The sequence below is a fragment of the Mustela lutreola genome, chromosome 1 (genome assembly GCF_030435805.1).
Source record: "Mustela lutreola isolate mMusLut2 chromosome 1, mMusLut2.pri, whole genome shotgun sequence".
Lineage (NCBI taxonomy): Eukaryota > Metazoa > Chordata > Mammalia > Carnivora > Mustelidae > Mustela > Mustela lutreola.
Genome location: NC_081290.1, coordinates 287,669,565 through 287,680,413, shown reverse-complemented (window position 1 = coordinate 287,680,413; position 10,849 = coordinate 287,669,565). Strand labels below are relative to the sequence as shown.

The following is a 10,849-nucleotide window of genomic DNA, read 5'->3' as shown; positions in this document are numbered from 1 at the left end:
CCCGCCCCCCCGCGGCTGTGCCCGCCCCCTACAGCGAGCCCTGCCCCCCCCCCCGCGGCTGTGCCCGCCCCCTACAGCGAGCCCTGCCTTCCCAACCCCCGCGGCTGTGCCCGCCCCCTGCAGCGAGCCCTGCCCCCCCGCCCCCCCCGCCCCCGCGGCTGTGCCCGCCCCCTGCAGCGAGCCCCGCCCCCCCGCGGCTGTGCCCGCCCCCTACAGCGAGCCCTGCCCCCCCCCCCCGCGGCTGTGCCCGCCCCCTGCAGCGAGCCCCCCACACACACACAGCCCCGCGAGCCGCACTTGGTGAGGATGCAGCAAGGTGCGGCGGGCGGCCGGCGAGGAACTGCTGGGGCGCCGGGGCGCGGCCGTCGGGGTTGGGGGGGCGCCGGGACGCGGCCGCCGAGGGCGAGGGGCGGGGGGCGGGGGCGCGGCCGGGTTCCATGCCCCTCTCGCGTTGGAAGAGTCCAGCGCGCGGGCACCGCCATCCCCTGCGCTCCCATCCGTCCAGCCCGGTCCAGCATCCCTGTCAGCCCTGCTTTTCCAGGTGCGCGTTGGCTCCTGCGGCCTGAGCTGGGGCAGGGTGGAGAGGAGGCCAGAGCCCGGGCGGGGGCTCTGCCTGGGGATGCGCTGCTCCGCGCCCCTGGGTCCTTCCCCACCCCCGGGCTCCTGGACCTCCTCAGGCTCCGGGGACTGCAGGGGTCAGGACCACCGCCCTGGCCCTGTCCTCAGCCTGCGGTCCCCTGGGCCACTGAGCCGGGGCTGCCGCGGGGTCCCCCAGGAAGGGTCCGCCCGGGCTGGCAGCTACAGGAGGCCCATGGGCAGGGACAGCCCCCCGGCCTCCAGCGGGGCCTGCTCCCCCAGGGCTCGCTGGAGCACGGCCTGCAGGGGCTGCCGGGGGCCTGGCTGGCGGCCGGCCATGAAGTGGAGGAGTGGCCTGGCGCTGCCGTGGACGCAGGCCAGCAGCGTGGCCAGCGGGAGGAAGAGTGGCAGCAGGAAGCCGAGCAGCGGCCTCAGGCTCCAGCAGAAGACCAGGGGCAGGCCGCAGAGCAGGAGCAGGAGCACGGAGCCCAGCGTGACCCCGAAGAACTGGGGCCGCGGGCGCTGGGAGCAGCAGCCCCCCCAGACGAAGAGCACCAGGCCGGCCCCGCAGGCCCCGCACACCAGGGACAGCAGCCACGTGACGCTGGCCGCGTGGTACCGCAGGCAGGTTCCCGGGCGCGTGCGGCCCCCCAGCAGGCCGCAGGCGTGGGCTGGCAGCAGCACGGCGGGCGGCGTCAGGGCCCAGATGAGGCCGCAGACCACGGCGGAGGTGTGCCTGGGCCGGCGGCCCCGGTAGCAGGCCGGGAAGAGGTGGGAGAGGCAGCGCTCAGCGCTGAAGGCTGCCAGCAGCCAGAGGCCCGCGGAGAAGCCCAGGAAGGGGACCACAAAGTAGAGGCTGTCCTGGGTGCCCAGGGCGGCCTGGGCCGCGGAGAGGCCCACCTGGCAGCCGAGGAACAGGAAGTCAGCGGCCGCCAGGTGGAGCAGGTACAGGGACAAGGGGCCCTTCTTGATGTGCAGGCCCAGGTGCCAGAGGACCAGCCCGTTGCCCAGCAGGCCTGCGAGGCCCACGGCCAGGGTGAGGTAGAAGAGCACATTGTTGATGGTTCTCCAGAGCCCGAACATCCCGGCTGGCTCGGCGGCGGGCGGCCCTGGGGAGAGGCAGCAGACGGTGCTGCTGGCAGTGGGGTCCGGTGTAGGGGGCGGGGCATGGCCCCAGGTCGTGGTGTTCCAGCCCCGGGGGGGGGGGGCACCCTCCCCGGCCCAGGCCTGACACTTCAGGCCTCAGATTGGGTGACAAGCTGTGCCTAGTGTGGGGTACGGGAGGGGCGCTGACTAGTGGGTGCGGGCCCTGCCCTCTCCCTGGCAAGGGGGTGCTCCACGGAAGGCACCTAAGATTTCTAGGGCCCTGCACAGTGGCTGAGGTCTGCGAATGGCAGGCAGGTCTCTGCAGGCACAGGGACCCCTGTGAGGCTCTGCCATGCAGGGGCTTCCTGCCTCCTCCATCGGGATCTGGCTTCCCACCAGGAGGGCCTGGACCCCACTCCTGCTGAGTCCCCCACCCCAGAGGCTCTGAGGCCCAAGGACACTGTCCTGCGCTGGCGAGAGGGGGAGGAAGGTGCCGCGGTGGGAGCAGCTGGTGGCTGGGAGGTGTGAGAGGGCCGCGGAGACCCCAGCCTCGCCGGGCAGAGGTTAACCTCCCAGCGCTCCTGCTGTAGGGACATTGGGGACGGGCTGCTCTGACTGCAGCGACGGGTTCCAGAGCCCTGGGTCCTCTGGGGAGAAGCTAACGGGAGTGCTTGCCACCAGCAGCTGACAGTTCTGTCCCCGTCCAGGCTGTGCCCTGCTGGGGACAGTCTCCGGGGGGGGAGAATGGGTCCCAGGGACGTCTCCTGGGGCAGCTGAGGGTCTCTCGAAACCTGTCCCTCTCCTATACCCCTCCTCCCAGACCCACAGTGGGCCTTGTTCTCAGCCCAGAGATGCCACCTCAGAGGCTGGCAAGACCCTGGCTCCAGGTTAGGGGGTGTGGGGTGCAGAGAGCAGTGGGGGGAGGACAGAGACAGCGGAGGGGGACAGAGACCGGGTGACACTGGAAGAGTCAGAGACGAAGAGGGAAACAGACGGCGGACGGCGAGAGACAGGGCTCCCCTGACACCCCTCACACACCTTTGCTGGGCTGTGTCCTGCTGGGCTACCCTGACCCCCTCCCCACCTCCCCAGGTCCCATCTACCCTAAGGACCTGCTCTCTCGGCTCCCCTTCCTCCGCCTGCTCTGAGCACCGCAGCCTGGCACCCCAAGCATCCTTCTCTTGGTCGCCCTTGTCCCCCGTGGGGTCTCGCCTTTGTCCCCTCGAGCCTTGTCCCATATCAGGGCACATGGCGGCTCATTCTCAGGTCCAGTGAGCTGGGTCGGCCTTTGGTGTCCTAGGTGACTGTGCTGGCCCTCTCCTTTCTGGGCTGTGATGTCCCTAGTGTATGCCAAGAGGACTGAGTGGACTCTGGGCTTGGAAGCCAGCGGTGGGGAGACCAGGCTGCGCTGGGGAGGGGGACGTGCTGGGATGGCTCAGGGTCTGGACTCTCAGGACAGGTACACCTGCCCGTTGACCCAAAAGGGGACCCAGAGCACCAGCTACCTCTGTCTGCTTCCCCAGACCCGTGTCCCCATGCCGGTCCCCCAGCGTCCTTGGAGGACTGTCTCCTCACCTGGGCAGAGCAGGTGCGTGGCTGGAGGGGCACCGAGCCTTCTCACCTGCTGTTGGGAGCCTCTCTGAGATCTGCTGGAGCCGCTGCACTCACCACCCGCCCTAAATCCTCTCGTGTCCTCTGGGGCCTAGAGGGCTGGACCAAAGGCGTCCGGGCCAGTTCCCTGGAAATGGGAGGAGTGTGCTGCCCGTTCACAGGGATGAGCTCAGAGATGTCCAGGCAGTGTGGGCTGGCCCGAGCCTTCCTCCTCAGCCCATCCTGGATACCAGCGCCCCTGACGCCCACCCGATGCTTGAAGGGGAGGAAGCGGCAGGCTACAGACCCCATGTCCAGCTCGGCCGGCCACGCCTTCTGGGTGGTTCCACGGCGCTTCCTCCCGAGGTCTTTTGGTTTGTGGCAGAGATGCATGGGAGGCAGGAGCTGTGGGCATGTCCTGGACCTTGAAAGAAGGACCTGCCACCCCCATGCCTCAGTTTCCCCCTTCTTGGACTGGCTCTTGGTGTAGAGCTCAGCGCCTGGCTTGGGGCTGGGTCTCGTGAGGGGTCACTGGCGGGCGTTGCTGCAGGCGGTCCGCAGAGGTCGGTTCCCCTTCCCAAGGACCCCCCCTTCCCACCATATGCGGGCTGCAGACCCTGGGTGCCAGCCGTCAGCAGATGTTTTGGGGCTAAAATACTTCCCCAAGTTGTGTTCTGCAGAGCCGTAGAGCCTGAGACGTTCCCGATGAGGAATTTCCTCTTCCAGCGACTGTGTTCTGTCTGTGGTTGCTGGCGACTCCCGAGCTCGCCCACTCTGCTGGAAAGTGCTGGAAAGATGCTGTGTCCCCGTGGTTCCCAGGGGCCTCGGGCTCATTCCCCTAACACAGGGGGCCTGCCCGAGCCCAGACAAGGGTTGCTGACTTCCCAGCTCCCGGTCTTCCTGCGCTTTGCCTAAAAATGCGAACCGTGTGTGCAGCCTGCAGGCCAGGTGGCCTGGTGTCCTCTGAGGGACACACCCGTACCTGCCCTGCCTGCTCCCCCTGCAACATGCCGGAGCCTCAGGACCTCCAGACACTCAGCGCCTCCAGAAGCTCCCTCTGCCCCGCCCCTGCCAGCTTTCCCGGGGAGCTGTCCCCAGCACGCCTCAATCGCCCAGCCATGCTGACTATCCCATCCCGATCCTGGGGGGAGGTCCTACCTGGCGTTTTCTGTCCCCCCCCCCCCCATGAGTGGATCCTCACACCTGCCAGGCTCTCCATTGGTGGCAATAGGAACAGTGGCATGACGCCTGCAGCGGGCTGCACGGGGCCCTGGGAGACCGTCTGTGGCCAGCCTCTGCAAGCTAGGAGGGCGGCCTTATGGAGGAAAAGGGTCTGGCAGAAGTGAGTGAAGGTTTTGAGAGGAGAGCATCCTGGATTACCTGGGCAGACCCTAAACCCAGGGACAGGTGTCCTTAACAGAGAGAGGAGACACGCACACAGGGAAAGAAAAAGCCACAAGACCACGGAGGCAGAGGCTGTTGGGGGAGGGTGGAGGGTAGCGTGGCCACAGCCCAGGGACACTTGGAGCCCCAGGAGGGGCAGAAGGGGCAGGAAGGACCATCCCTGGGACCCTGCAGGGAGCACGAGCTGGGAACACCGGGGTTCAGACTTGCAGCTTCCAGACTGGGAGAGCATCCCTTCTGTCGCAGGCGGCTGTCGTGGCTCTCTGTCGTGCCCCTCTGTCGTGGTCCTGCATCATGGCTGCCCCAGGACAGGGAGGGGAGGCCGCTCTGCTGTCCGCGCTCTCCGGGGGTCATCCCTGCAGCCACCCCCAACACGTCTGGTCCCCTGACTTGCGGACGGGCTCCCCGAGGCCAGGATGTGTGGCTTCCGTGTCTGGGGCAGTGTGGGCCTCGTGGGGGCGGCGGCCACGTTGTGTAACTCTCCCCCCCAGAGCACACAGGGCGCTCGGTTCCGAAAGGCTCCGCGTTCTTAGGCCCTCGGAGGCTGGGCCGAAGCCAGAAATGCCGCGTGCTGTATGTTTAGACACGTCTTTCCTGAGCTGCTTTCGCAGCCGCTGCCTGACTGTGCCACGCGGGGCTCCGTGGGGTAAAGTGGCCGGAAGGAGACTCTTCTTGACTTTCGCCATGGGCAGCGTCACCCGGTTCAAGCCCAGCCCAGCTCCGAGGCGGCAGGAGGCCAGCGTGCCTCGGTCCCTTGGGTCCCAAGTCCACAGGTGAGGGGGACGTCACAGGTTAGGGACATGTCGTGGAGGAGTCAGTGCACACGTCAGTGAGGAGCCCACATCGGGAGAAACCGAGGGACAGGCAACGGGTGGGGGGTGTGGGGTGAACCTGTTCTCACACGGATTCCACAGCCGACATACCATCTGAGCCCCTGGACAAAATCAGCACCTCTGAGAGCCAGAGTGGGGAGCCAAGATTGCCCAGGGCCCCCAGGGGCAGATGGGGACAGAGGGAGGGGCCCCCACTCCCTGGCAGCGGGGCCGCCCTGCACCACACCCAGGCCACTGGCCAGCCCGCGTCCGCATGTGGGCATTGAGGCCAGCGCGTCGGGGGCGATCGTCGGGGGAGGGCAGGCTACTGGAGACCACAGCTGGGAAGCGGCCGAGGCAGGAGGACGTGTGGGCAGGAGCCCTTCCTGTGGTTTTAGTCGGACTTGGCCAGGCCGGGCAAATGGGCTGAGGATGGGCCCCTCTGAGTAAGTCAGGGGCTGTCCCTGCTGTCTGAGACCAGCCGGCTTGACGAGGGCGGGAGATAGCGGGCCACTGGGCCACTGGGCCACTGGGCCACTGGGCTGGTTTGCATTTGAAAAGCAAGCTTCCAGGCAATGGTTCCTGTGCCCGGGAGGGACGGTCCCTGTAGGATCACCGAGGCCCCAGAAGCCAGAGCTTCAGAAATACGGATAATAAAGGCAGAAGGGACACAGGTCAGGGGCTCTGTTCTTCCTGTCCCCGGCTCGTGGGTGGGGCAGCCTGCTGGGCTGGGAGAGCCCCCTGACCCCGCCGGCTGAGTCCTCGGCTGAACCGGACCCCCGGGTCAGTCCTTGGCTCCGCTGCCTCCAGCGTGGATCCTGGTCTGGGGTGTTCATTCCTAAACCTCAGCTTTCCACGGCTTCCTCGTGAAGTCGGCACACTGTCACGCGTGTTTCACATCTGATCCTGTGCCCGACACGAAGACTGACCCGTGGTGGCCGGGACTTTTGTCGTAGCTCTTGTACTTGTCGGGAGGGTCTTCTCTAAAAACACCCCTGTGGGGGCGCCTGGGTGGCTCGGTGGGTTAAGCCGCTGCCTTCGGCTCAGGTCATGATCTCAGGGTCCTGGGATCGAGCCCTGCATCGGGCTCTCTGCTCAACAGAGAGCCTGCTTCCTCCTCTCTCTCTGCCTGCCTCTCTGCCTACTTGTGATCTCTGTCTGTCAAATAAATAAATAAAATCTTTTTAAAAAAAAAAAACAACAAAACACCCCTTTGTGACAAGAACCAAGCTCAGCCCCCATCATGGCCACACGGAGCGGGTCCGGGGAGGTGGCTGAGTGGGTCGGGGGGCCCCAGAGCCCCTAGAACTAGCCCCAGTCCACTGGTCCGTCCCAATGCCCGTGGAGGGGTGGGTGGGAGCAGGTTTTGGAGAGGAAGGAGTGGGGGCCTCTGGAAGAACTGTGCGTTTTCCTGAAGAACAGATACAAGTCCAGTGGACTGTGTTTGGGGTTGAATACTTTTGCTGTTTTCCCCTTCTGAGATAAGTAAATAGCTGAGCCATGAGCTGGCCTCACGTGACCAGGACACGCCCCCAAGGGACAGTAACTGTCACACTTGCATCCAAGTCGGGGCAGGGTGGGGATGGCAGGCGGCTCCCCAGGCCCCTGGCAGACAGGCTGTCCCGTGCCCTGAAACACGCAGGCGTGGGGCCAGTAGCCCTCCCCACAGGCCCCCGGAGAGGGGAGCAGGGTCCCACACCCTTCCTGGGAACCACTGGCTGCCCGATCAATCGGGGGACCAGGGACATGCTGCTCTGCTGAGGTCAGAGCAGGTGCAGGCAGGGCAGGGGGGGTGACGTGTGGAGACTGTCCTTGCCAGGTGGAGTCTGGAAGGTCTGCTCCCTGCTTGGCCAGTGGCTCCAGCTGGAAGGTCGCCCCCCCCCCCAATGCTGGTGTCCTGAGGTCTTTGAACCCCAGGGCAGGGCTAGCGGGCAGATCCCAGCCTGGAGAGCGCCTCACACCTGACCACACACCCGCTGTTACATGCATGACCGGGGTGTGGGGTGGGGCCCAGTGCCCATAGAGACCCCAGGGCACGCAGTTCTGCGGTTGCTCGGGGAGGTACCCCTGCTCACAGGCCTGATGAGGAGGAATTTAGGCCCCCCCCCCAAGCCCCTGGATCCTGGGCGTGGGCTGTCTTGGAAGGGCTGACCAGAGGGTCACTGACCTGGGGCTTCCCAGAGAAAGCAACAGGCTGTGAGGGCAGGAGGGACTCGGGGCAGCCAGCGTGGGGCAGAGGGGTCACTTTGGGATCTGCCCCTCTCTTGCTGGGCTCGAGCGTCAGTAACTGAGCCGCTCTGGACGGCCCAGGGTCTCACATACAAGACGGGAGCACTTTTCCCGCGCGAGGCGAGGGTCCCCTGGGGTAACACGCCCAGTGCGGGATCATCGGTGCTTCTCCTCCGCGGCTCTCCCTTGCCTGCGGGAAGTCTACACCCTTTGGCCGAAAGCAGAATTTGAGGCCACTTCCTCTTCTGGATCCTGTTTCCCCAAACTGAGGGAGGTTGATGCCCACTCTGGAGGCGGAGCTGAGGACACTCGGTAGGTCCAGCCCCGGGAGGTGGGAGGCCCCAGGCCGCTGGGGGCTCCGTCTGCTCCGTCTGCTCTGGGAGAAACCGGCCAGCCCAGGGCCTTCCAGCCTCCCGGACCCCTAGACCCAGCCCTGCCCGCGATGCCTGGGGTGGGGGCAAGGCACCCTGCTGGCGGGATGTGGCCCCAGCCCCACCTGTGTGGGGCCTGCCCAGGTTGGCCGCACCTCTGATTCCAGAGCCCACCCAGCCGGGCAGGCGTCTGGGCCCTCACCCTGACTGGGCGGGCCCAAACCCGGCTGAGGCACAGTGTCCCTCCAGCTCCGAGGCCCAGGGGCCTGAAGTCAGAATGATCCTCACTTAGGGAAGGAGAAACCGGTCCCTCTCAGGTGACTCCATCCCTGGGTCATGACTCGAGTCCTGGGTGTGGAGTCCTGGGGACATCGTAAAGCTGGCTTGGGAGGTGCTGGACCCAATTCAGAGCATCAGCACGTTCAGGTCTCGGGGTGCTGTCCTGCCTGCAGCCTGGGCTTCAGGCCAAGGGGCGCTGCTCTGGGTATGAGGCCAGGACCATAGGGGTCCCCCTCAGTGGGCTCTCCACATACCCAGGGCCCTTCGTCATTGACTCTGAGCGGGGAGTTCGCATTGGCCTGGCCTGGGAAAGTGTGTGTGTGTGTGTGTGTGTGTGTGTGTGTGTGTATGAGGGTGTGTATGGGGGTGCGGGGTCGGCCCCAAGGCACGAGTGGAGCTGTAGCGGCAGATCTGTCAGGGAATCGAGTCTCACAGTCTTGAACATTGGACCGATCATAATGACCGCCCCGGGGCCTTCTGGAGGTTCCTCTCTGAGCCCCAAATTCTGCCCCGATGTTTTGTCCTCTACAAAGAAACAATAAACAGGCAAGCCTGCCAGCATGGGTACTGGGGGCGGGGCACCCCGTTTTAGATGGACGGACCTCCTTGCTCAGTGATGTAACCAGCGGGTTCGCAACATCGTATTTCCTGCTTTAACTCCTGAGGGCGACATAATCGGCCGATAAAGGGAAGGCTGCCAGCCACGTGCCCGGGGTCTGCGGGGTCAAGCTTTGGGCAAAATCTCTTGGGGTCTGTGGGTGGAGATACGAGTGGGCACCCAGGGGGTCACTGACCCTCTGGCAGAGGCGACCGTGGGGCTACCCTGTGGCTCCCGGACCCTGAGTCCTCCCCGTGATCCAGTCTGGATCTCCTGGCCAGCGGGGTCCAGCGGGGGCTGGGCTCAAAGCCCCAGCGGGAGTCGAGGGCCCTTCACTGTACCCCTCAGTCCATGAGGCCCCAGGAAGGCAGGACTTAGGGGCAGGTGGTGGGGCTGGGATGTGGGTATGTGAGGCTGAAACTCGAGCATCTGAACAGCAGCCTGGAGCTCCATGGGGCTCCGCCTGTGCCAGCCGACGGGGAAGAGACCTGAGACAGAGACAGTGACACATGTGACAGTGACACATGTCCTCCCACTCAGGAAAACCCGGCTGGGGCTCCAGCACTCAGGCTGAAAGAGAGCTGCGCGTGAGTTTTGGGAGCTCCTAAGTCCACTGACTAGACCCCCACCCGAGCCGTGCGTGCTCCAGAAGTCATCCCCAGGACCCACGGGGAAGCTCCCAGCCCCAAAGTGGCAGGTGGGGTCTCTCCAGCCCTGTGGTTCCCATACAGGGCTCAGCCCCTCTCCTGGGGACCCCGTGGTGCTGAGAGGCTCTGCAGAGGGGCAGGACGGCAGCAAAGCCGCCAGCCACACTGTGTCTGCGTGAGGCAGAGGGGGGTTCTCCAACACCCAGCGAGCCGTTCCTGATCCTGATGAGAAATTCTCCTGGTGAAAATAATGTGGGTCCTCACTTCCGCTGGCACTGAATGTGGCCCCCGGGAGGTCCCAGGACACCGGGGGCCATACTGCACCCCTGCACAGACCCCGAGAAAGTGGGGGAGGAGGGAACATTTCAGCTCATTTTAGGAGGCAGGCACGGCCTCCTCCACACAAAGACCTCACGGAGGATAAAGACCAGCGTCCTTCATGAGCAGGGGCTCGAAGTGCCCCTTATGACGTGGGGCAGAATCTCAGCCCTTTGAGTCGATCTTTGAAATCCGGGCTGGCCTGACGTCGCAAATCATCAGTGCAATAAGCCAGATCAGCAGAATCAAGGAGAAAGAATCATGCAATCATTTCAGTAGATGCAGAAAAGGAATTTGAATAACTCAATACCCATTTGTAACATCCTTCAGAAAACCAGGAGCCAGGGGGACCCTCCTCCGCTTGTTTCCGTGAAGCTGCTACAGAGGACGGTGGGAGTCCGGCGCCTTCTCTCTCACGCGGGGAAGGACTTGGCGTGATCAGCTTCCATCGTGGACGTGCACCAGAGCTATACTTCTGTAAATGCTTCGATTTTGAACAAAACTGCTGAAATCCCTCCAAAGTGGCTGCTCCATTTATATTCCCGCCCACGGCCCACGGCAGGTGGTCTCAGGGTTCCTAGATCAAGAGCACCCTTGCCCATCCCTCCAATAAAGTGTGGCTTCTGGTCCTTTCTTTTCTGGTTGGAAGCGGGTACGGGAGGCTTGTCCACGAGGGGAGAGGTTTCTTCCTTTCCTTCCCTCTGTTGTCTTCAGCAAATACTCCTTTCTCTCCTCGAGGCTTTCCAAAACTTCCAAGACCTCTTCCGCCCGGCTCTGAGCACAATCTGGAAGACCTTTGGCCGCTGCTCAGTATGCTTTCTCCTGGCATTTTCATACATGTGGTGGCCTCCTGTGATCACGTCATTATTCTGCATTCTGTCTCCCTTTCTATCTCTTTCTCTTTTTAAAAGATTTTATTTATTTATCTGAGAGAGAATG

General features: G+C 64.4%; 1 protein-coding gene across 1 annotated transcript; it reads right to left on the bottom strand.

Annotated features, from left to right (window-relative positions):
• Window positions 1-303: 303 nt before the first annotated feature.
• MRGPRG (MAS related GPR family member G) lies at window positions 304-3,476 on the bottom strand. The gene is made up of 2 exons (XM_059150702.1): window positions 3,238-3,476; window positions 304-1,685 (listed from the first exon to the last, which is right to left on the bottom strand). Exon 2 carries the CDS (start codon window positions 1,657-1,659, stop codon window positions 799-801), a length of 861 nt encoding a protein of 286 aa, XP_059006685.1. The 5' UTR covers window positions 1,660-1,685; window positions 3,238-3,476; the 3' UTR covers window positions 304-798.
• Window positions 3,477-10,849: the final 7,373 nt, after the last annotated feature.